Here is a 26,152-nt window from a genome sequence, read left to right on the forward strand (position 1 = left end):
CCTATCTCCTAATCTATTATGACTATAACTTTGTGGCTGGTATCTTACGATTTACACTGTTTTATTTACTATCCTAAGGGACGCGGTGGCTCAGTGGGTTAGGACCCTGAGCTTGTCGACCAGATGGTCGGCAGTTTGGTGGGTCGAATCCCGAGTGCCGCGTAACAGAGTGAGTGCCTGTTACTCGTCCCAGCTTCTGCCCACCTAGCAGTTCAAAAGCACGTAAAAATGCAAGTAGAAAAATAGGGACCACTCCGGTGGGAAGGTAACAGCGTTCCGTGCGCCTTTGGCGTCTAGTCATGCCGGCCACGTGACCACGGAGACGTCCTCAGACAAACGCTGGCTCTTCGGCTTTGAAACAGAGATGAGCACCAGCCCCTAGAGTCGGAAACGACTAGCACGCATGTGCAGGAGAACCTTTACCTTTACCTTTTTATTTACTGTCCTAGTACGACTTCCTTGTGCGTCCAATCACACTTGGCCAATAAAGAAGAAAAAAAGAAAAGAGAGAAAGGAAAGAAAGAAAAAAGAGAAAGAAAGAAAAAGAGAAAAAGAATTTCAGTTCTTTGTAGAAGTTCCTTATCAGAGTAAACTTAATTTGGGGTCATTCACTGATTAAAGAGGGGTTAAGAGGTTTACCTTTACCTTTACCTTTTTAAGAGGTGACACCTTTTGTAGCTGGAGAGCTAAATGAAGTCCTGCTTTTCTAATCTGGCCCTTGCACTACAAAATAATTTTGGTTTGTCCGCAAGTAGTTCCCGATTTACGACCATAATTGAATCTACAATTTGGGTCATACATCATGACAGCCATTTAGCGGACCCCCAGGTGACACTGACCAATTTTATGACCCTTTATTTGTGATGGTACTGATTATTGGCTATGCAGGGGTGGGTTTTTTGTTTTTTGGTGGTTTTTTTTTGCAAAATGTCCTAAATGACAGGTTGGGCGACTGGGTCACACACTGCAAATGGCCGTAACTGTGGGACATTTGCCAGGAACTCAAAATATGGTCACGTGACTGCTGGAAGGGGTGTGTGTGTGTGTGTGTGTGTGTGTAGAACCATTAAAATCCATTAAAACTCTGAACCTCAAATCCAGTTCGTAAGTAGCTTTCCCACGGTCCGTCGTAACTTGAAATGGTCGCTAAGCAGCCAGTCCTAAATCAAGGACTTAACTAAATTTGCTTCTACAGTACTCAATTTCGATATCCTTGAGTCTGCTCTTTGATTGGCTTTGAGTGTGAATTTTTTCATGCACCTGTTTTTCCTTTTCCCACCAGGCCTGGCTGCAGCAATATGGGTATTTGCCCCCGGGCAACCTTCGCACCCACACCCAGCGTTCTCCCCAGTCGGTGTCAAACGCAATTGCTGCCATGCAACGCTTCTACGGACTTCGGGTGACGGGCTCAGCCGACGCGGAGACTATGAAGTGAGTGACCTTGTTTTTCTCTCCTGCAGCGGCAAAGTCATTCACCTTTCACCAGCTGCTCTTCTTACAGAATTTATTTTTTGAACTCTGGAAAGAAAACAAAACAAATCCCAATGAATTGGGATATTGTTAATGATAGCTTGCCTACGGTGTGTGTGTGTGTGCAGGAGAAGGGAAGACCCCCCAAATTGCATGATCTTGTAGATGTGGCTGTAGGCCTTGACCAAAATCAGGATATTTATCTTTCCCTCTTACTGGATGCTAATTATTTTCCTCTGTGTGTTCGGTAGAGAGAGAAAAGCATCTTTGGGATTGTCAAAACGCCCCCCCCCATTGCAACTGGCAACTTAAGGGCATTGACTTTTAAGTCAGGTGACCAAGAATGAGTTACCAATAAAGGAGAATTATTTGTAGCTTAGTCAAGGCTATAGTCTTCCCAGTTGCAATGTATGGCAATGAAAGTTGGACCATAACAAAGGCTGAGTGCCAAAGAATTGAGGCCTTTGAACTCTGGTGCTGGAGAAGACTCCTGCGAGTCCCTTGGACTGCCAGGTGATCAAACCGGTCAGTCCTAGAGGAGATACCACTTTACAATGCCTTGGTAAGGCCACACCTGGAATACTGCATCCAGTTTTGGTTACCACGATGTAAAAAAGATGTCGACACTCTAGAAAGAGTACAGAGAAGAGCAACAAAGATGATTGGGGGACTGGAGGCTAAAACATATAGGGAACGGTTGCTGGAATTGGGTATGTGTAGTTTAATGAAGAGAAGGGTGAGGGGGGACATGATAGCAGTGTTCCAATATCTCAGGGGCTGCCACAAAGAAGAGGGAGCCAAGCTATTCTCCAAAAGCACCTGAAAGCAGGACAAGAAGCAACGGATGGAAACTAGTCAAGGAGAGAAGCAACCTAGAACTAAGGAGAAACTTCCTGACAGTTAGAACAACTAACCAGTGGAACAACCTGCCTCCAGAGGTGGTGAATGCTCCAACACTGGAAGTTTTTAAGAAGAGACTGGACAGCCATTTGTCTGAAATGGTATAGGGTTTCCTGCCTTAGCAGGGGGTGGGACTAGATGACCTCCAAGGTCCCTTCCAACTTCTTCTTCTTCTTCTTCTTCTTCTGATGATGATGATGATGATGATCAACCCTGACTGCTCTTTAGAAGGCCAGATCCTGAAGCTGAAACTCAAATCCTTTGGCCACCTAATGAGAAGGAAGGACTCACTGGAGAAGAGCCTAATGTTGGGAAAGGTTGAGAAGGAGGAGGAGGAGGAGGAGGAGAGAGATGGAGATGGGAAGGTTGGGGAGGACTGTGGGATCCTTGGAGTTCTCTGAGCTTGGTTGCCTTCTTGCAGAGATTTCATAACCCAACTAGGGAATATCATCACTGCTAGACGGGAATGGGTTTTGTGGAGAGGAGGAGGAGGAGGAGGAGGAGGACGACGACTGTGGGATCTTTGGTACCCTCTAAACTTGGCTGCTTTCTTGCAGATGTTTCATGACCCAACTAGGGAACATCATCAGTGCTAGAAGGGAGTGGGGTTTGCGGAGAAGAGGAGGAAGAAGAAGAGCATGGGGTCCTTGGTGCTCTCCGAGCTTGGTGGTTTTCTTGCAGATGTCTCATGACCCAAACTAGGGAACATCAGTGCTCCTGATGATGTTCCCTAGCTTGTTAACTAGCATTAATGACGTTCCCTAGTTTGGGTCATGAAACGTCTGCAAGAAAACCACCAAGCTCAGAGAGCATCAAGCACCCCCTCAGGAATGAGTTAAGATGGCCGACTTTTGTTTTACTGGAGGCCCCAGAGAACAACCTTCGGGAATCCATGTGAATCGGAAGAGCAAGGGATCCATTGTGGCTTAGATCCGATCTAGAGGAAGGCCCTTGCTGGAAAAACTGGGGCATGAAAACCCAGAAATTGGCTTTTTTCTAAGAAGTTCTCTAAGGCTTGCCACAAGGCTGGCAGTCAGCAGGAGACGTTATGAAACCACCTCGGATGATGTCACTTGGTGGGAGGGAAGAACAGGGCTGTGGTTGTGTGTCGATGGAGGGGAACCAGATGCGAAGCCCCAGCCTTGGCGAGTGGGCAGCGTGGCTACAGGGCATCCTGTGTTGGGGTGGCCCTTGGCAAGCCTACAAAGCAACTAGTGTCTGGTGAGGTTAGAGTTGACCAGTGGGACTCCATACCACAAGAACTTGGCAAAGGGGCAAAGCAGGGGGGGATTGGAAATAAATCTGGGAGCAGCTTCAGACAGGAGATGATGGCTTGAGATTAGTCAACACTGCGCTGGGGCGGGCCGAAGGGGTGACCGTCGCCGGGATTTTTTTTGGACCTAACTAAAAGTCATTCGGTCCCTTTTGGACAGGAGGGAAAACTTCCTTGCTGTAGGCCGTTGGGTCAGTGGCCATTTTGTTACTCAGACAATAAATAAATAAAAGAAGGAACATCTGGGATGAAGAGGAAGAATTCTTCTTTAGCGTTAGGTCATGATTTTCACTCTTAGCAATTTAAAGATGTCTGAGCTTCAACACCCAGACAAGTTAAGTTGACTGTGAATAATGGGTTAGGTTTTATCCAGTATGGCTGTTTTGTCTGTCTGTGTCATGGTTCCGACAAATGCAAATATCTTATCTATATCTCCATTTTGTGTGTTCTTTCTCAGTCTCTCTCTCCATTTTGCTGTCCATCTCTCTCAGTATCTGTCTGTCTGTCTGTCTGTCTGTCTGTCTGTCTGTCTGTCTATCTATCTATCTATCTATCTATCTATCTATCTATCTATCTATCTATCTATCTATCTATCTATCATCTAATTTATCTTTCCAGTTTGGTTATCTATCTCTATTTTGATATCTGTATCTATTTCCATTTTTCTGTCAATCATCTACATTTTGCTATCTTTTTGTCTCTGTTGTTGTTGTTGTTGTTAGCTGCGAAGTCGTGTCCGACCCATCGCGACCCCATGGACAATGTTCCTCCAGGCCTTCTTGTCCTCTACCATCTTCTGGAGTCCATTTAAGCTCACACCTCCTGCTTCAGGGACTCCATCCAGCCACCTCGTTCTCTGTTTTTTGTCTCTAGCTATCTTCATTTTTGTCTGTCTGTCTGTCTGTCTGTCTGTCTGTCTATCTATCTATCTATCTATCTATCTATCTATCTATCTATCTCCATTTTGCTTATCTATCTCCACCTTTATCTCTATTTTCCTCTTTGTCTATTTCCATTTTTCTGTCCATCCATCCATCCCCTACATTTGCTATCTATTACTTTTCATCTCTCTCTAGCTGTCTTCATTTTTCTGTTTCTGTCATATATCTATCATCCATCCATCCATCCATCCATCCATCCATCCATCCATCCATCCATGTCTGTCTGTCTGTCTGTCTGTCTGTCTGTCTGTCTATCTATCTATCTATCTATCTATCTATCTATCTATCTATCTATCTATCTATCTTCTATCTATCTATCTATCTATCTATCTATCTATCTATCTATCTATCTATCTATCTATCTATCTATCTATCTATCTATCCATCTATCCATCTATCCATCTATCCATTTTTCTGAAGTCTTTTCCAGAACAGGCAAATGCTGATAACATATACCACTTTTTCTTTAGAACCACCAATAGCACTTAAGACTTACATACCGTTTCACGGAGCTTTTACAACCCTCTCTAAGCGGTTTACAAAGTCAGCCTATTGCCACCCACCGCCGCCCCCCCTCCCCCCCAGAATGTAGGTCCTCATTTTACTGACTTTGGGAGGATGGAAGGCTGAGTCAACCTTGAGCCTGTGAGAATCGAACTGCAGGTTGAGGCTTATAGCTAGTAGTTTGGAAAAGCTTCATTTGGGACTTGACTCTGTGGTTGTGTGTCTGTTTAGAAATGGTTAGGTCATTATTTATGTGGTTCTATTTGCGTGCATGGTACTTTAGGAGGAATGAGTGGTGTCAGTCCCCTGCAGGCTTTACAGTTTAGAAATAGATGCAGAATCAGTCAACAGTTCAGAAGAATAGAGAACGTTGCTATGTTTAACAATTTCTGGCATGTCAGGTTAAAAAAAATATTCTAGGGTCAGAGAAAGGCAAAACCTGAAATTGGATTTAGGAGCTGCGGCAACAAAAGCAAGAATTCTTCAGGGTGGTGTACGATCAATGGAATCTATCCAGTATAAATTATGCATTTTTTTCCCATTGCTCTGAGTTCCTGAACAAATATATGCATTTTTCTTGGGAACAATATGGAAGTGATCCATCCTTCCTTCCTTCCTTCCTTCCTTCCTTCCTTCCTTCCTTCCTTCCTTCCTTCCTTCCTTCCTTCCTTCTTCTTTCTTTCTGTAAACATTGACACTTTCTTTCTTTCTTTCTTTCTTTCTTTCTTTCTTTCTTTCTTTCTTTCTTTCTTTCTTTCTTTCTTTCTTTTTTTCTTTCTTTCTTTCTTTCTTTCTTTCTTTCTTTCTTTCTTTCTTTCTTTCTTTCTTTCTTTCTTTCTTTCTTTCTTTCTCCTCTTCCTCCTCCTCCTCTTTCTCTCATCTCCCGCCTCCCCTCCTTCTATCTTAAACTGCTCTCCACTACAGACCTACCCCCCCCCACGCCCAAAATCTATTCCCCGGCCCACCATCTCAATTATTGGCTTAGGGAAGGACAGTCACATTTGTGCAGCTAAAACTCAGGTTTCGTTGTGCCCCTGGAAATACAGAGTACTTCCCACTTCTTAATTTAGGCCAAAGCATCCATTAAGCCTTCCTTAAGCTTTCTGGTGAGTTAAGAATTAATCAGAGTTTGTGTTCGAGAGTCATCGTGACTCTGATGGTTTTCCCTGGCTTCCGATAATGGGAGGGGTCTTCCGAGATGGTTTTTGTTCAGCTTGCCCAGGTGACTTTCAGTCTTACGGATCTACCTGGCTGCTTTCCCGAATTCCATCTGGGTGTGACCCTGTTTATTTATTCATCTGTATCTCGCCTTTATTATTTTTTTGGCAAATAACACATGTCCAAACACTTCATTTTCCTCCTATTCCTCCTAAGGGATGGGTTGGGTTGAGAGAGGGGGACTGGCCCATAGTCACCCTGCTGGCTTTCATGGCTAAGGAGAGACTAGAACTCACCGTCTCCTGGTGATTGGCCTAAAGTCACCCAGCTGGCATTTGTATCTAGGGTGAGACTAGAACTCACCGCCTCCTGGTGATTGGCCTGAGGTCACCCAGACGGCGTTTGTATCTAAGGTGAGACTAGAACTCACCGACTCCTGGTGATTGGCCTAAAGTCACCCAGCTGGCATTTGTATCTAAGGGTGAGACTAGAACTCACCGTCTCCTGGTGATTGGCCTAAAGTCACCCAGTTGGCATTTGTATCTAGGGTGAGACTAGAACTCACCGTCTCCTGGTGATTGGCCTAAAGTCACCCAGCTGGCATTTGTATCTAAGGAGAGACTAGAACTCACTGTCTCCTGGTGATTGGCCTGAAGTTACCCAGTTGGCATTTGTATCTAGGGTGAGACTAGAACTCACCGTCTCCTGGTGATTGGCCCAGAGTCACCCATCTGGCTTTCATGCCTGAGGTGGGACTAGAACTCACCATCTCCTGGTGATTGGCCTGAAGTCACCCAAACGGCGTTTGTGTCTAAGGTGAGACTAGAACTCACCGTCTCCTGGTGATTGGCCCAAAGTCACCCACCTGGCTTCTAGAACACACTGTCTCCTGGTGATTGGCCCAAAGTGACCCAGCTGGCTTTCATGCCTAGGGTGGGACTAGAACTCACAGTCTCCCATTTTCTAGCTTGGTGCCTTAACCACTAGACCAAACTGCCCTCCCTTGCCTTCACGAACTCAGCCCTGATTGCCTAAGTACTGCCATCAAATATGCTGCCTCCATTTGCCCCCTTCTGAACGGGAGGGGACGGCCACACTTTCTGCCCTCTCTAAGTGGGGAAATAGATTACTTTTCAGCAGTTGTGAGCTGAAATTTCTCTGAAGGGTGCAAAAGAGCATCCGGGAACCAAGAATCCACTTCTTGCAAACTTCTAATTTTCTGTGCGTTTTTTTCTTCTTCTAGGGCTATGAAGAGGCCTCGTTGTGGTGTCCCAGATAAATTTGGAGCAGAAATTAAAGCCAACGTGAGGCGCCGGCGCTACGCGATTCAGGGTTTCAAGTGGCAGCAAATGGATCTTACCTTCTGGTAAGTTGGAAGTTGCTGTTATTTTTGTTAAATTTTGGATAAGGGGCAAAGAGAAGAAGAAGCTAGAGAACAGGGCATGGAATGAGAGTTAATTTGAAATCTTGTCGCTCCGTAGATTTCAGTTCTTTCCTGTCCCAAACATCAGGGTGGCTTTTAACATATTTTGGCACAAACATGAGGACTAGAAGCCTTAAAATAGAAAACATTCAGTGTTTCTTGCTGGCTGGCGAATTGTGGGAGTTGAAGTCCACCCATCTTAAAATTGTTGAGGTTGGATTTCCTGGATGGGGAATTCTGGGAGTTGAAGTCCACCCATCTTAAAGCTGCTAAGGCTGGGCTTCCTGGCTAGGGAATTCTGGGTGTTGAAGTCCACCCATCTTAAAGTTGCCAAGGTTGGACTTCCTGTCTGGGGAATTCTGGGAGTTGAAGTCCACCCATCTTAAACTGAAACACTGCACTAGATCTTACAAGTCCAGATTCTCAGTTTTCCCATAAGATTTCTTGTACCTTCCTCATTAACTTTTGGAGATGTTAAAAGCGACGATCAAAGATATCCAAAGAAGATGGAGTATCAATTAATAAGGCTGAGAATGGAGGCATTGGGACGTTTGAAAAATTGAGGCTGGGGGCAAAAAAGTGAGTCGGTTAATGTAACAAACACATCAAAGCAGCTTTGCTAGCCTGAGGTTCTTCAGCTGTGGTGCAACTACAACCTCAAAAGAATGAATTTCTACCCTGAGCAGGGGGTTAGACTAGATGATCTCTAAAACCCCTTCCACCCTTCCTTTCTATGAATTTATGGAATGCTAGTTGGCAATTCTGGCAGCTGACGTCCTGAGATAGATAGATAACATTAGGGTGGAGAACACAATGCTGTGTGTTATGAAGGATCCTAGCAGTAGACAAGTTGTCTTTCCATTAAAGAAACAAAATGGCTGTGGTGTGGAGGAAACCCAGTTTGTACATCCTGGTTAGGGATGTAAGACTGTGGGATGTACTCAGCCCTGGCTCTAGGACCTCATTTTTTGCCTCTATTGCAGCATCCAGAACTACACACCCAAGGTTGGCGAGCAAGCCACCTTTGCCGCTATCCGACGGGCCTTCCGTGTCTGGCAGTCGGTCACGCCGTTGCGTTTCCGTGAGGTGCCTTACGCGGCTGTGCGGGACGGCCGCGAAACACAGGCGGACATCATGATCTTCTTTGCCGATGGCTTCCATGGAGATAGCACCCCGTTTGACGGCGAAGGTGGCTTCCTGGCTCATGCCTACTTCCCGGGGCCCCACATCGGTGGCGACACTCACTTCGATGCGGCCGAACCTTGGACCTCTCGGAATGATGACCTTAGCGGTGAGGGTGGAATTGGGGGGGGCAGTCTTGAGGAGGATGTTGTTGTTGTTAGTTGCAAAGTTCTGTTCGACCCATCACAACTCCATGGACAACGTTCCTCCAGGCCTTCCTGTCCTCTACCATCTTCTGGAGTCCATTTAGGCTCACGCCTACTGCTTCAGTGACTCCATCCAGCCACCTCGTTCTCTGTCATCCCTTTCTTCTCTTGCCCTCAACCTTTCCCAGCATGAGGCTCTTCTCCAGTGAGTCCTTCCTTCTCATTAGGTGGCCAAAGTATTTGAGTTTCAGCTTCAGGATCTGGCCTTCTAAAGAGCAGTCAGGGTTGATCTCCTCTAGGACTGGCCAGTTTGATCGCCTTGCAGTCCAAGGGACTCGCAGGAGTCTTCTCCAGCACCGTAGTTCAAAGGCCTCAATTCTTTGGCGCTCAGCCTTTCTTATGGTCCAACTTTCACTGCCATACATTGCAACTGGGAAGACCATAGCCTTGACTATACGGATGTTAAGGAGGATGTTAAGAGGTCCTAATACCTCACGGGAAGTATTAGTACCGCTTTAGTAAGGCCACACCGGGAATCCTGCATCCGGCTTTGGTCACCATATTGCAAAACAGATGTTGAGACTTTTAAAAAAAAAGTGCAGAGAAGAGCAGCTAAGATGATAAAAGGCCTGGAGACTAAAACATAGGCAGAATGGTTGCAGAATTTGAGAGTGGCTGGTCTGGAGAAATGAAGGACTGGGGGTTGGGGACATGATAGCGGTCTTCCAGGATTTGAGGGGCTGCCACAAGGAGAGGGGTGGGGTGGGGGTGTCAGTTTATTTTCCAAAGCACCAGAAGGCAGGCCAAGAAGCAATGGATGGGAACTAACCAAGGAGAGGAGCACCCTGGGATTACGGAGAAACTTCCTAACAGTGAGGACAATTAACTTGCCTCCGGAAGTTGTAGTTGCTTCCGTCACTGGAGGTTTTTAAGAAGAGACTGGACAACCACTTGTCTGAAATGGTAGAGGTTCTCCTGCTTGAGCAGGGGGCTGGACTGGAAGACCTCCAAGGTTCCCTTCCAGCTCCACTCTCTATTCTATTCTAGGTGGTTTCCTCCCTTGGGGGAACCTGGAAGCCAGAGAGACTATGCAGATGACTCACAGATGGTGATCCATCCGTGGTTAATCCCATCTCTGCTACTCACTCGCTCGAGACTCAGCAGAACGTAGCTTCTCTTTTCCACTTCTCCAGACTTCCTCGGCCACGTTCTCAGTTCCCCTTTTCCCCACCCTGTGAGCTTTGGGGTCAGGACACTGGGGATGACCCTAGGAGAGGCTCCATCCTCCACGTCCCCAAAGTTTTGTTGAGCTGCGTTGTCCTGATTTCCTGCTGTAAAGCAATCTCTCTCTCTTCCGACGTTCCTCCAGGTGTTTTGTTTTTTTATCCCATTTATATCCCGCCCTTCTCCGAAGACTCAGGGCGGCTTACAATCTAAGAAGCACAAATCAATGTGCTTAGCAATAGCCTTCATTCTATGTATATGCCTCCTTATTAGGGCTTTCGGCCCACCACCCCCAAGCGGCATTATTACAAAGTCAGCTTAATTGCCCCCAACAATCTGGGTCCTCATTTTACCTACCTCGGAAGGATGGAAGGCTGAGTCAACCTTGAGCCTGGTGGGACTCGAACCTGCACTAATTGCAGGCAGCTGGTGTTACTTAAGGAGGCATTAGCCCACTGCTCCACCAAGGTTGAGGGAAGTTGCAACAGCTGAAGGATGAGGTAGGGTTTTCGTCAGCGTTCATGGCCCTGGGCTCATTTCCTACCCTCTGCCTTTCAGGAAATGACATTTTCCTGGTTGCCGTCCATGAGTTGGGTCACGCACTGGGGTTAGAGCATTCAAATGACCCTTCCGCCATCATGGCTCCTTTCTACCAGTGGATGGACACGGAGAACTTTGAACTGCCAGAAGATGACCGGCGCGGCATACAACAACTTTACGGTACGACTTTTGCAATCCCACAGTGATCTCCTGATTCCTCCATCAGATTTTATTTTTTTTTTCGTTCGTTTTTTCGTTCATTTTCTTTGACCTCTGTGGAGATTGTCAGTCATCCAGGTCATGGTTGTCCCAAAGATGCAACTGGACTTTCTTGTTTTTCCTTCGAAAATGTTTCGCTTCTCATCCAAGAAGCTTCTTCAACTCTGACTGGATGGTGAAGGATGGGAGGATTTATACTCCTTGCAGACAGCTGGTGATTTGCATTCTTTTAGGGAGCCACTGAGACCGCTTGGAGGTTTGTCTGCGTCCTCAGGGTCACCTGAGTTGTGTAAATGGGTGTGGAGCCTTCTTGGAACTGCTGAAAGGACTGTGTGTGGTAGACTGGAGATAGAGGATGCCGTATCCCATCCCCCTTTGTTGAAAAAGGGTTGTTCAATTTTGACACAGAGGTGGCATCCAGGTGGCCTCAACGACTCTCTAAAAGAAGGCAAATGACCAGCTGTCTGCAAGGAGTATAAATCCTTCCATCCTCCACCATTCAGTCAGAGCCGAAGAAAGCTTCTGCGATGAGAAGGGAAACGTCTTCAAAGGAAAAACAAGGAAGTCCAGTTGCCTCCTGAACAAAAAAAAAAGCACCTTTGGGACATTTTTTTTTTGGACATTTCCAACAGTAACAAGTATGGAGACCATTAAATCTAATCCAGGTGGGGGGGGGCACGTGCTTCTTTCAGTGCCTCCCATCTGGATTAGATTCAAGTAAATTGTGGCCATAATTGCTGGTCTACTTCCACCATTCATGATGACCACGTTGGTTTTTTTTTCATCTTTGCTTTGCTCAGGCTGAAATAAAAAAACAAAAATTTGTATTACCTGGCACTGGGCTGGCTAGAGGCTCTGTTAGAAATTATGTGTACCTTGCCTGTTGACAGGTGTGAATAAAAAAAGATCACCCAGTTGGTCAGGAATAGTTTGATACACACGTGCCCATCGTGGTATTCTTTTGGAGGTAAGCAGTGCTATACAGAGCTTAGGATAAGCAAAAAAAAATTAAAGACATGAAATAGGGGAAAAAAAGAAGGAAATGGACCCGAGAATAGCTTGCCACCAAACCTTCACGAGATCCTCCTTGGTTTTTTTCTCTCTTCTTCCTCAAACACGAATTCAGATATAGCTTTTGGTTTTTGGTCAAATCCAGAATGTCCAGAATAGGAAGGTTTGCTTTCAATCCTTGCTAGAGGGAGATTTGACTAGTCGTAACTGGGTTTCTCAATTCCTAGAACAGAGTTCTTCACTCTAGAACCCATCCTGAGTTGGATTCAACCTCCGTCATTCTCAAGTGGGGGTTGTGGACCCGGGAGATGGCCCATAGGGAGGACAGCCAGTTAGAGAAGCTTCTAGCCCATCGGCCATCTCAGGTTTTTGGAATTCAGGTTATGCTTCGGACCAATCCTTTCCTTCCTTCTTTTCAGGATCTGAAGTTGGCCATCCCACCAAGCCTCCCCCGATCCCTCGCACTACTCCGAAACCCCGAAACCCTCATCGGCCCCCCAAGAACCCAACCTACGGCCCCAACATCTGCGACGGACGGTTTGACACCATTGCGGTACTCCGTGGCGAGATGTTCGTCTTTAAGGTGAGATGTTTGAAGGCATCTAGCGTTGCCAAGCAGAGAGGAAGGGTGTCGGGTGGGTGGGAGATGCACGTTTTTGATTTTGGACCCTTTCCGTAATTCCGCATGGTGCAGAATTCTGCAACCTGAATACTGCGGGTTTTTTTTTTTAAATTATATTTTGCAAGCGACCTAGCACATATTTCCATGTAATTAGCCACTGATGGGTTGCTGCCGTGTTTCTCCGAAAGTAAGGCCTACACCAACAATAAGCCCAATTTTGGGGCGAGGCACAAACCTAAAAATCAAGCCAGGGCAGGGGTGGTGGGTGAAGCTCCCCCACCCGCTTCGCCCCTACTCACCTTGCAGCCAAGCCTCCTCGCTAGCCCACTTCTTCTTCTGAGGCCTCTTCTACAGCCAGGCTTGCATTTCTCAGTCACAGGCCTTTCTGGAAGGCCTCTGTAGCCAAGAACCAAGCTGTGGGTTCAATCCGTAGCTCGGTTCTATAAGAGATCTGCAGCTGAGCACCAAGCTATGGATTGAATCCATAGCTCGGTACTTGGCTGCTTAGGCCTTCTGGAAAGGCCTGACTGCAAAACGCAGGCCCGAATGCAGCTGCAGAACTTCGGCCCCAGAAGAAGTGGGCCAGCTGGGTGGGGCTGTCATTGCTGAAGGTAAGGTAAGGCCTACCCAGAAAATAAGACCTGGTGCCTCTTTTGGAGGCAAAAAAATAATAATAAGACCCGGTCTTATTTTCGGGGAAACACGGTAGTACCACATGTTTCTCTTATTAGAAAAGGTTGCTTGAACCTCATCTGAATTACAGATAGTCCTTGACTTACGACTGTCAGTAAGCCTGCAATTACGGCCGCATGTCATTGGGTCACTGTGTGACAATCAACCACCTATCCCTGTTCTATGCTGTTTATATTTAGTGATTTTGGATGTGAAGGTCAGAGTTGAATTTCCCAAGGAAAAGCACACTGGTTTTCATGCCTAAGATGGGACTAGAACTCCCCAACTCCTGGTGAATGGCCCACAGCCACCCAGTTGGCGTTCCTGCCTAAGGCAAGACCAGAGCTCTGTCTCCTGGTGATTGGCCCAAAGCCACCCCATTGGCGTTCATGCCTAAGGCGGGACTAAAACTCACCATCTCCCAGTGATTGGCCTAGTCACCCAGTCGGTGTTCGTGCCTAAGGCAAGACTAGAACTCTCTATCTCCTGGTGATTGGCCCAAAGTCACACATTCGGAATTCATGTCTAAGGCGGGACTAAAACTCACTGTCTCCCAGTGATTGGCCCAAAGTCACCCAGACGGCGTTTGTGCCTAAGGCAAGACTAGAACTCTCTGTCTCCCGGTGATTGGCCCAAAGTCACACAGTCGGCATTCATGTCTAAGGCGGGACTAAAACTCACTGTCTCCCAGTGATTGGCCCAAAGTCACCCAGACGGCGTTCGTGCCTAAGGCAAGACTAGAACTCTCTGTCTCCCGGTGATTGGCCCAAAGTCACACCGTCGGCATTCATGTCTAAGGCGGGACTAAAACGTCTCCCAGTGATTGGCCCAAAGTCACCTAGCTGGCTTTCATGCCTATGGAGGAACTAGCACTCACCGTCTCCTGCTTTGTAGCCTGGTGCCTTAACCGTTAGACCAAACTGACCTTTCTTACAGTTACAGACTCAACCCAGGTTGGCTACGTACCGCCACAGATCTATGCCATCTGTGTTTAACAATTTTGGACACGAAGGCACTTAAGAGTTGAATATCCTGAGGAAAAACCCCACTGCCGATGTGTTCTTTTCATTTGCACAATTTGACTGTTGAAACGAAACAAAGAGATGCCGACATAATGTTTCATGTTGTTTTTTTCAGGATAAATGGTTTTGGCGAGTACGCAACAACCGTGTAATAGATGGATATCCTCTCCCTATCGGTCAGTTTTGGGTTGGTCTTCCTTCCTCAATCAACACAGCCTACGAGAGGAAAGACGGGAAATTCGTCTTCTTCAAAGGTTGGTGGATTATATTTTTGCTTCTGGAAGGGCGTCGCGTTTGACCAAGAAGGACTAGCAGAATGATAAAAGAGTGTTAAAGACAAATTTAAATCCTTTCTCCTTCTCTACAACATGGTCTCCTGGTTGTTGTTTTATTTTATTTTTTTGCCAAACTGAGCCTTCAATGTGACCTTGTTCATTTAGTGACCGCTCGAAGTTGGGACGACGCTGAAAAAAAGCGACCGAGGACCATTTTTCACACTTACGCAACAACCTTCGCGGCATTCCCAAGTGTGAAAAACGGTCCTCGGTCACTTTTTTTCCAGTTTCATCGTAACTTCGAACGGTCACTAAATTTATTTATTTATTTATTTATTTAATTTATTTGATTTATATACCGCCCTTCTCCTGAAGGACTCAGGGCGGTGTACAGGGCAATAAAAATAAGAATACAGGTTACAAGATTTAAAGTTGAATGATTCTGCCCAATGTTATAGGTTAGTTAAAATAATGTTAAAACCCAAACCCATCATGCCAGGCCGGCTTGTTCGAATAGATAAGTTTTTAGATCACACCAGAAGGAGCGAAGGTCGGGGGCCATCCGGAGTTCAGCCGGTAAGCGGTTCCAAAGGATTGGCGCACCCACCGAGAATGCTCTCCCCCTGGGGGTCACCAGCCGACATTCTCTGACCGGTGGTACCCTGAGGAGGCCCTCTCTGTGGGAACGTACAGGACGGAGGGACGTTGACGCTGGCAGTAGGTGCTCCCGTAGGTAATCCGGACCCATGCCATGTAGGGCTTTGTATGTCATCACCAGCACCTTGAATTTCACCCGGAAGGCAACTGGAAGCCAGTGCAGCTCACGGAGCAGAGGTGTAATATGGGAGTATCGGGAGACCCCCCAAAAGAACTCGTGCAGCTGCATTCTGTACCAGCTGAACGGTTGTAAGTTGAGGACTCTGTGTACAGGGACACCAAATTTACTTTGTGGTTTGGTTGGTACATTTCAGTGAAAAAAATGAAGCCACACCAATTACATAATGCCTCGGGGCTTCAGTTATTCATTTTTTCAATCTGATGTTAAATGAATCAGAGGGTTAACAGGACAGAATAGAATAACAGAGTTGGGAGGGATCTTGGAGGTCTTCTAGTCCAGCCCCTTGCTGAAGTGGGACACCCTATACCATTCCAGACAAATGGCTGTCCAATCTCTTAAAAACCACCAGTGATGGAGCGCCTACGATTTCCGGGGGCAAGGAGTTCCACTGGCTGATTGTCCTCACTGTCAGGAAGTTTCTCCTTAATTCCAGGTTGCTTCTCTCCTTGATTAGTTTCCAACTGTGATTTCCTGTCCTGCCCTCTGGTGCTTTGGAGAATAGTTTGACCCCTTCTTCTTTAGGGCAGCCTTTCAAAAACTGGAATACTGCTGTCATGTCACCCCCAGTCCTTCTCTTTGTTAGACTAATAGAATAACAGAGTTGGAAGGGACCTGGGAGGTCTTCTAGTCCAACCCCCTCAAGCAGGAGACCCTAATTCCATTCCAGACAGATGGCTTTCCAATGTCATCTTAAAAACCTCCAGTGTTGGAGCACCCACAACTTCTGGAGGCAAGTTGTTCCACTGGTTGATTGTAATCACTGTTAGGAAGTTTCTCCTTAGATCCAGGTTGCTTCTCTCCTGCAGCGGTTTCAATCTGTTGCTTCTTGTCCTGACTTCTGGTGCTTTGGAGAATACGTTGACCCCCTGAAATGCTGAAATACTGCTATCATGTCACTCCTAGTCCTTCTTTTGAGTAGACTAGACATGCCCAACTGCTTTGGGTGTATTAAAAAAAAAAACAAGCAGCAGAGGTAAGTAGCATGACTGATTGACGTTCTTCTCCTTGCAGGAGACAAACATTGGGTGTTCAACGAAGCCAACTTGGAACCGGGATACCCCAAACATATCAAGGAGTTAGGAAGGAGACTTCCCACGGACCGGATTGATGCTGCCCTTTTCTGGATGCCAAGTGGAAAAACCTACTTTTTCCGGGGAAATAAGTGAGTTGGCAAAATATTTACAATCTTCGCTCCTGTTCAGCTGGGGAAAAAGGATTGTCCCAGTGTATTAGTACTGGTAGTCCTTGATTGGAGCCCGTTGCTACGTCAGGGAGTTGTGAAGTAACGTTTGCCCCATTTTACGCCCTTTCTTGGCGCAGGTGTTAAGTGCAGTTGTGAAGTTCCACATTCCGCATTGACTGTGCTTGTTGGAAGGTCGCTAAGGATTGAATGGTTGACACTGCAGTTGGCTTGAAGATTTTTTTCTGAAGCGTGGGTCAATTTCCCACACAGTCCCATAGCAACAGCACTTGGACTTATATGCCACTTCCTAGTGCTTTGCAGCACTCTCTGAGCGGTTTACAGAATCGGCATATTGTCCCCCAACAATCTAGCTCCTCATTTTATTGACCTCAGAAGGATGAAAGGCTGAGTTCAACCTTGGTCAGGATCGAACTCCTGGCAGTCGGCAGAATTAGCCTGCAAGTTTGCGTTCTAACCACTGGGAGGGAGGGAGGAAGGGAGAGAGGGAGGAAGGAAGGGAGGGAGGAAGAAAGGGCAGTAGCAATGGATTTATATACCACTTGACAGGGCTTTTACAGCCCTCTCTAAGCAGTTTACGGACTCAGCCTGTTGCCCCCCCGCCCAATCTGGGTCCTCATTTTACCGACCTCGGAAGGATGGAAGGCTGAGTCAACCTTGACCTGGTGAGAATCGAACTCCTGGCAGTCGGCAGAATTAGCCTGCAATACTGCATTCTAACCACTGGGAGGGAAGGAAGGAAGGGCAGTAGCAATAGACTTATATACCACTTCACAGTGCTTTACAATCCTCTCTAAGCGGTTTACAGAGTCAGCCTATTGCCCCCAACAATCTGGGTCCTCATTTTACTGACCTCGGAAGGATGGAAGGCTGAGTCCACCTTGAGCTGGTCAGAATCGAACTGCTTGCAATGGGCAGAGTTTGCCTGCAATACTGCATTGTAACCACTGAGAGGGAAGGAAGGAAGGAAATGAAAAGGGAGGGAGGGAGGAAGGAAGGAAGGGCAGTAGCAATAGACTTATATACTGCTTCACAGTGCTTTACAGCCCTCTCTAAGCGGTTTACAGAGTCAGCCTATTGCCCCCAACAATCTGGGTCCTCATTTTACCGACCTCGGAAGGATGGAAGGCTGAGTCAACCTTGACCGGGTGAGAAACAAACTCCTTTAGTGAGCAGTGAGTTAGCTTGCAGTACCGCATTGTAACCACTGTGCCCATCGTAGAATCATAGAGTTGAAAGGCTCCCTTGAGGTCTTCTAGTCCACCCACCCTTAAATCAGCCTCTTTTTCCTCCGACTCTTCCTCTCTGCACTGGATCCCAACATTCTCTTTTCACGATGCAGGTATTATCGCTTCAATGAGGAGAGCCGATCGGTTGATGCGGATTACCCCAAGAACATTGATGTCTGGGGGGGGATTCCTGATTCCCCCCGGGGTGCATTTATGGGCAACGATGAAGGTGAGATTTAAAAAAAAAGGGGGGGGGAGACGGAGAAAATTAAGATCCCTCAACAAGAGCGCTGAAAAGAAACTGTTTTTCTACCGTCAGTAGCGTTCCCACTATCTACTATTTTTTGGATCAAGGCCCCCTACTGCTGAGAGTAAAAAATTCCCATCCACCATGTTGGGTGGGTGATAAAGAGGATATCCCAAAGGCTCTTTTTTCCAAAGGCGACTGGACTGTCTTTGTTTTCCCTTGAAAACTTTTCGCTTCTCATTAAAGAAGCGTCTTCAGTTCTGACAGAATGGTGGAGATTGGAAAGATTTACATTCCTTTGCAGTCATCTGGTCATTAGTATTCTCTCTCAGAGCCGTTGAGGCCACTTGGAGGTTTACCTGTGCCCTCGAGGTCACCTGAATCAGGGTGCAAATGGGTGTGGAACTATTCAAATGACCCTGAGGACACAGATAAACCTCCAAGTGGCCTCAACAACTCTCAGAAAGGGTGCCAACAACCATTCAGTCAGAACCGAAGAAGCTTCTTGGATGAGAAGCGAAACATCTTCAAGGAAAAACCAAGTCCAGTTGCCTTTTGAAAAAGGTCCTGTGGAACAACCATGAGTTGAAGGACTGAGCGTCCATAGATGTGATAAGAGCATGTGTTGGACAACACAAGAGGGCTGCTTGGGGAAGGCTGATTGGCTGCTTCATGCTGTTTTTTTTTTTTGGCCCAGCTGAGTGATCTAAAACAGTGTTTCTCAACCTCATCAACTTTTAAGATGCGTGGACTTCCACTCCCAGAATTCCCCAGCCAGCAAGGGGAGTGGAAGTCCACGCATCTTAAAATCGATGAGGTTGAGAAATGCTGAGGCTTTGAAGCTGGGGGTAGATTGGTTTTTAATACCACACAAGAATCAGTTTGGCCTGCCATGAAGAAATCCCTACAACACCCCTGCGAGGTAGGTTTGACTGCAAGAAAATGTCCACTCCAAAGTTTGCCAATGACTCTCATGGGCAAATCAAGATGTTAATCCACATGGTGCTTCTGGCCCAATAATAGTTCTCCTTATAATTGCAGAAGTCATTCTTCGCTACCTCTCCTGTTAGGACGCCGAATAATTTGGGGGAGAACGCCTTAAGACAGCAACATAGTTTTTTTTTCCTCTAGAACCTTTGAGTTAGAAGGAACTTTAGAGATCATCTAGTTGAAATCCTTGGTTGGTGCAGTTTCGCTGCCACGTTCAGCCTCGGTCTGAAGAGATGGTGAACCTGTTCTGTACCAGCCTGCTACCGGCCCTGCAGAAAAGGCAGGGACAACCCCTTTACAAACGGCAAGAGGCGCCTGGAATTACGCCTGCCAAATTTATAGCTACAAAAACAAACAAGACACGAACCAAGAAACAGGAGCTTTAAGAAACACGAACTATCCAAGTGGTTGCCTTCAGCAAACCAGCCCTCCCCACATATTCCCCTTATATAGAGTTCAGGGCGTGGCTTCTCTCTGCCTCCTTCCGAGAAGCCCCATTGCCTTCCTCTGTTTACTCCTAATTGACTGCCTCCTGCCTCGGGCGTCCTTGAACAGGGCCAGCTGTGGGTCATCTTCATCCACGCTGTCAGGCTCACACAGCTGGGTCTCCGTGGTGACCAAGTGGGAGGGGCCTGGCTGAGGGCTCTCATCAGCAAGATCTTCAACCCCCTCAGCAAGGTCTTCAACACCCCCCTCCTCCTCCTCTGAGTCATCCGACCCAACTGACGAACCCACAGGCTGACCCTGAATCACAACAGAACCCATAATTTCATGTGGCAAGCTGTTCCACTCTCTTTAACAGCTCTATTATCAGGAAACTCTTGATGTTTCGGCTTCCTTCTTTTATAAGTTTTAATTCCACTGGTTCTCCTCCCCTTCGTTCGAGTTCATTCCGACTTCCAAGCCAAGGTTGCATTTGGTTTCTAACTGCTGTGATGGGACCCAGAAATGAACAGAACCCGGATGAAAATTGAAATTGATTTAGCCAAATGCAACAAATACAATTAAATTGGATTCAGTTTTGCCTTTGAACGGTCTTAAATTAAAGCAACGAAACCCAGTGGCTTCCCGTAAATTCACATTTTCCAAACAAGCGTTCTGCCTACATCTTTGAAGGTGCTTTTAAGAGCCTCAAACTCATATTTAATTCATCTCCAGTTTATATTTACCGATAGGAACGCAGATGTGTGGCTAACAGTCATTTCCACCCCGATGAAAAATTTCTGGTGCCTCTCGACGTTGCGTTAATGTGTGCTTCCATAAAACAATTCACCGTCTATTAGTAACGATTATTCATAAATGGGCTGACTTATGTTTATCTTCATCATTTTCCTTATTTGGAAAAAAGCAGCCTTCCTTTCTCGCCCAAATTTGGAAGTCTTGCTTAAAAGTAGGACCAGAATTTCTTAAAATATGCATTGACAATCCACTCTTCCTTTTGTGTTCAACCAAAATATATCTCTGCAGATTTCTTATATGAAATGCAAATGAGGTGTCCAAACCTTTTAGTGTTCAGAATAATTGATAAGAATCAAGCAGGGTGATTTTTTTTAAAGCGTAATTGAATTCGCATTTTAAAAAAAAATCAGTGTCTAGGTTCAACCTGGTCAAAACTCATTTCGTCTAAAAATATTTTTTCCAGTAATATCAAATTTGGAACTTTTATTTTGGCCACATATTTTGGGTTCTGAATTTTGCTTACAGGTAGTCCTCGACTTATGATCACAACTTGAGCCCAAAATTTCTGTGGCTAAGCAAGACCGTTGTTAAGTGAATTTTGCCTCATTTTGCAACCTTTCTTGCCACAGTGGTTAAGTGAATCACGACAGTTATTAAGTTAGTTACACGGTTGTTAAGTGACTATTGCTTCCCCATTGACTTTGTTTGTCCGAAGGTCGCAAGACGTGACCTTGGGATGCTGCGACCATCATAAATATGAACCAGTTGCCAAGCATCTCAATTTTGGTCACATCACTGTGGGGATGCTGCAATGGTCGTAAATGTGAAAAATGGTCATTATTCAGGGTCATTATAACTTCAGACATTTATTTTAAAGCAGAGGTGGGAACTATGCCCCTGAACCAGCAAGATGGATTAGAACAGGGATGGGGAACTATGGCCCCCCTCATGACTTGTGGACTTCAGCTCCCAGAATTCCTCAGCCAGCAAGATGGATTAGAACAGGGTTGGGGAACTATGCCCCCCCCTTATGACTTGCGGACTTCAAATCCCAGAATTCCTGAACCAGCAAGATGGATTAGAACAGGGGTGGGGAACTAGGGCCCCCTTTGATTTGTGGACTTCAACTCCCAGAATTCCTGAACCAGCATGGCTGGCTCCAGAATTCTGGGAGTTGAACTCCACAAGTCATAAAAGGGCCATAGTCTCCTCACCCCTGATTTAAAGGGAAAACACACACTATCCCATATTTAAAATGGTCGTCACTATTTCTCATTTAACGTACCACCATGTTCTTACTCTCCCATGTCTGTTCTTCCTTGTTTTCCCTCGATAGCCTTCACCTACTTCTACAAGGGTGACCGTTACTGGAAGTTTAACAATGAGAAACTGAAAGTAGAGCCGGGGTACCCCAAGTCGGTGCTGCGAGACTGGATGGGATGCACGACTGACGACCGTCGCGAGGGAGAAGAAGTCATCATTATTGAGGTGGACAATGCCGAGGAAGGCGGGCTCAACGCCGCCGCGGTGGTGATCCCCATCTTGCTGCTCCTCACCATCTGCGCCGTCGGAGTCGCCATTTTGATCTTCAAGCGTTACGGCACACCCAAACGGTTGCTCTATTGCCAGCGGTCTCTGCTGGACAAGGTGTGACCGGCCTTTGAGATGATGTCTAAGGAGGACAGGTCTCACCTGCTTTACTCCCTGTCTACCTGCCTGTCACAATTCGGGTCTGGTTCCCTTGTTGCCACCTTTTGGGTCATCCTGTCCCGGCGCCCCTCTCTCCCCTGCTTCTTCGTCCATTTTTCCATCCAACCTGTGGTCCATCTCGTCTCCTTGATGCCGTCAGCCACGTTCTCTCTCCAAGAGGTTTCCTTGGCCATGTTGGTCCTCTGCCATGTTGACCTACTCCTTCTTTCCTTCCTGTCTTTCGCTCTGCTTCTCTTTCCCTCTCGTGGCGTTTCCATTATCCATTCTTACCCCACTGGGCAAGCGGGTGTGCGGAGCACACTCCTTAATTCATCCAACGAGGCTGAAAGTTGAGGAGGCTACTCTACAGGGGTTATGGCTAGGCAAACCTCATGGCTACCTTCTTGCACGGTGACATCTGTTGACCTCGGATTATCATTAAGGACACACTTAATGACCTTTCCCTCTTGCAAAACTGGTGGGCAGAAGTCCATACCGCAAATAATGTTAGTTCTCCCTGACTGCGTTGTGGAATTTCAATCTAAAACTGGTTGCCATCTTGCTGGTCCTTCCTCCCAAGGGCAAATGGTGGAGCACTATCTTATCGGTGTTGCCGAACCAAATCACAATGGGTAGGGAAGTTGCAGGTTTTGGCCCGTCGGTGGGTGAAGCGTTCTAGAGCTCAAATCTAGAGATCATAGATCTGGAAAGGAATTACGGTGTTCCGAAAAGGATCTTCTCGTTCCATTCGGCGAGGGAAGGAGGAACCGTGTGCTGACCGGTGATGGGGGGGTCTACCAATCAGAAACAGCAGGGAGGAAAATGGGTGGGATGCTAGGCTTGGAGGGCCTTTCCCAAACACCAACTTTTCTTGGGGAAGGGGCAACGAAGACTCATAAAGGGCCTAACCGTCAGGTGGGAAGGGGGCAAGCTGAGCTTTCCTCATGACGTAATGGAGTGGACCATTGGTACCTTGATCATATTGGAAAATGGGGCATGTTTGAGAGAGGGAGGGAGGGAGGGACCAAGATTATGTGGCCTACAGAAGATGTTTGCCCAGACCAGTTGTCCCATCTAGATGTTGAGATCCAGGGTGGTCCAAAAAGTCAAGATGGGTGCCACCATTGACTGCCATCTTGATTTTTTTTTAACCACTCCCATGGACACCCCAAGTTGGGACTCATTTCTCAAAACTTGTTTTGGCCAAGAATTTTGGGATGGAGTCCTTCAATATCTGGAGGGCACCTGACTGGTGATGAGGTTGACCAGCCAAATCCAGACGTTGGCAGGGCCGCTTCTGGAAGTGTTAACTTCCCCATCAGACGACACTGGCCTGATGTTCATAGTTGTCCCTTAAAACAGGCGTCCCTTCCTTGGCCACTGTCTTAAAGCGGCCAAGCGTGGGGACCCTTGCCTTAAAATCCATTCCAGATTCTGCGAACACGAAACCGAAAGCAGCGTTTTGCAAAACTCGGGGTGGGCAGGAGAGATGAATCGCACCAGAGAACTGCCTCAAACTGCCTTACGATCCTGTGTCTTGATTATTTTTTTTTAAGTATGTAATTTTAATTATTATACAGAAATGCCTTTTTTAAATAAATAAATAAATAAAAAACAACAACCAAGGGATTAAAAATAGCACATTAACGGGATTGGGGAAATAGAATAGGCATAGGAGGACAATATTAAAATCCTGCAGGCCGGGAACTGGGTGCCCTTACATCCTGCCCATTTTTGCTCAGAGCATTTTTAATAAGGGCACTGGGTGGGTGATTTATATAAGTGTTTTCAAAGGGTCTTCAAACGGAATTAAACTGTGTTTAACGATCAAATTGTTTGTGGGTGGGTGGGGGGTTTAATATTGTTTATTGTTCTACTTTTATTATTATTTTGTTATTAATAATAAACACCCGTTCTTTCAAATCGATATATATATATATATATATGTCAAATGGGTGCAGCCTGTAATGTAGGCTGTTTCCATTCTGTTATTCCTTTTAATGTTAGCAATAATAATAAAAAAAAAACCCCACACCATTTTGGGGTGGAAATGGACTCGAAACGCTGGAAGTTTTAAAAGATTTATTTTGCTTGGCCCCCCTTGCCTAAGTTAGGCTGGGACTGTTTTGTTACTTTAAAAAAAAAAACTTTTTTGTTGTTATGAAAAAAAAGAAGCCCCCCAAGATATTTCACCCCCCCCTTTTTTTTAAAGAAAAATAATAAATGCTGGATTTTCCCCTCTTTTTCAAAAGTAGTATAAAGTGTGATTTATTTTTTCCTTTGGAGGGAAAAATAGTGAGTCCTCGTCTTAACAACAGTTCATTTAGCTACCGTTCATAGTTACAACGGGATTGAAAAAAGGGACTTAAGACCGTTTTCAACACAACCGTTGGAGCATCCCCATCATGTCACGTGATCAAAATTTGGTTGTTTGGCACCTGATTCACGCTTATGACGGTCCTGGAGGGCACGTCCTGACAAGCAAAGTCAACGTGGAAAGCCAGATTCACTTAACAACGGTGTTACTCACTTAACAACGGCGGTGATTCACTGAATAACGGTGGCCAGAAGGGTGGCAAAACGGGGCAAAATTCACTTAACCTCTGTCTTCCTTAGGAACAGAAATGTTTTGACAGTCGATTCGCATTTACGACCGTCGCCGTGTTCCCCGGGTCACGCAATCCTCTTTTGCGACCTTCTGAGAACCAGAGTCAATGGTGGTGGTGGTGGTGGTGAATCCGGATTCATCGATCAACCGTGTTACTAATTGAACAACTGCAGTGGTTCACTTAACGGCCGGGGTCAGGAAGGTCGTAAAACGGGACCAGAGTCACTTAACAAATGTTTCACTCAGCAACGTAAATTTTGGGGCTGGATTGTGGCGGTAAGTGGACAACCACCTGCGGTCCGTTTGCGATTTAATTCAGAGAAAATGTTTTCCACAAAAGATGGCAGAGGAAAAGAGTTTTAGGAAAGACTCAAAATACTTCAGCATCGCCTCCACCCTCCGAAATTGACAAGAAACACGGCTATCCAAGGCGCCCTCTTAATGTGTGGCCACGGTGAGAGGGATGGGTGTGGTAGTCCGGCCTATCCAGAGGAACGTCTTGCGTGACGTGTCTTCGATCAATCCGAAGCTACAATTTGGGGGTTAAAGTTTGGATAAAGCTCAAGGCCTTTCCACACACACACACACCCCGACCTCACCCGCCCCCCCCCCATTTCACACAACTGATTCCCGGCTTGAACTCAGGGTGGATTATTTGAGTTTAACTGGGAGCGACTGGGTAGAGGCGGGCTGTTTACGGGTTTGCACAAATTCCACACACACACACACACACACACAAAAACAAAAACCCCAGATGAACTGATCGCTTATTCCTGCCAAAATTACTTTGTGTACTAATAATCTTGGCACGGCTTAGATCCAAAGTTGAGATAGAGGCATTAAAAATAACAAAAAGCTTGAAGGTTGTGCACTTCCTGTTTCTCATTCCTTTTTCGTCTCTTCCTTCCTTTCTTCCATTTTCCTCCCTCCCTCCTTTCTTCCTTCTTTCCCTTTCTCATCCTTCTTTCCTTTTCCTCTCTTCCCTTCTTTCCCCTTCTCTTCCTTTCTTTCTTCCCTTTTCCTCCCTCCCTCCCTCCTCTCTTCCTCCTTTCCCTTTCTCTTCCTTCTTTCCTTTTCTCTCTTCCCTTCTTTCCTTCTCTTCCTTTCTTTCTTCCCTTTTCCTCCCTCCCTCCCTCCTCTCTTCCTCCTTTCCCTTTCTCTTCCTTCTTTCCTTTTCCTCTCTTCCCTTCTCTTCCTTTCTTTCTTCCTCCCTCCCTGCTCTCTTCCTTCTTTCCCTTTCTCATCCTTCTTTCCTTTTCCTCCCTTTCCTTCCCTTTCCCCTTCTTTCTTCCCTTTTCCTCCCTCCTCTCTTCCTTCTTTCCCTTTCTCTTCCTTCTTTCCTTTTCCTCCTTCCTTCCCTTTCCCCTTTTCTTCCCTTTTCCTCCCTCCCTCCCTCCTCTCTTCCTTCTTTCCTTTTCCTCTCTTCCCTTCTTTCCCCTTCCCTTCCTTTCTTTCTTCCCTTTTCCTCCCTCCCTGCTCTCTTCCTTATTTCCTTTTCCTCCCTTTCATTCCCTTTCCCCTTCTTCCCTTTTCCTCCCTCCCCCTTCCCTCCCTTCCTTCTCTTCCTTTTATCTTTCCTTTCCTCCCTC

At 46.3% G+C, this 26,152-nt stretch overlaps 1 protein-coding gene across 1 annotated transcript; it reads left to right on the plus strand.

The window, feature by feature from the left end:
* Positions 1-1,273: 1,273 nt before the first annotated feature.
* Positions 1,274-24,283, plus strand: MMP14 (matrix metallopeptidase 14; the record flags this gene model as incomplete). The annotated part of the gene is made up of 9 exons (XM_083377755.1): positions 1,274-1,431; positions 7,490-7,612; positions 8,653-8,960; positions 10,780-10,941; positions 12,411-12,574; positions 14,423-14,561; positions 16,432-16,582; positions 17,964-18,079; positions 21,603-24,283. Coding segments are annotated over 9 exons (1,638 nt in total), but the record flags the coding sequence as incomplete, so codon positions are not given.
* Positions 24,284-26,152: the final 1,869 nt, after the last annotated feature.

This window comes from Vipera ursinii (assembly GCF_947247035.1).
Source record: "Vipera ursinii genome assembly, chromosome: Z".
Taxonomy (NCBI): Eukaryota; Metazoa; Chordata; class Lepidosauria; order Squamata; family Viperidae; genus Vipera; species Vipera ursinii.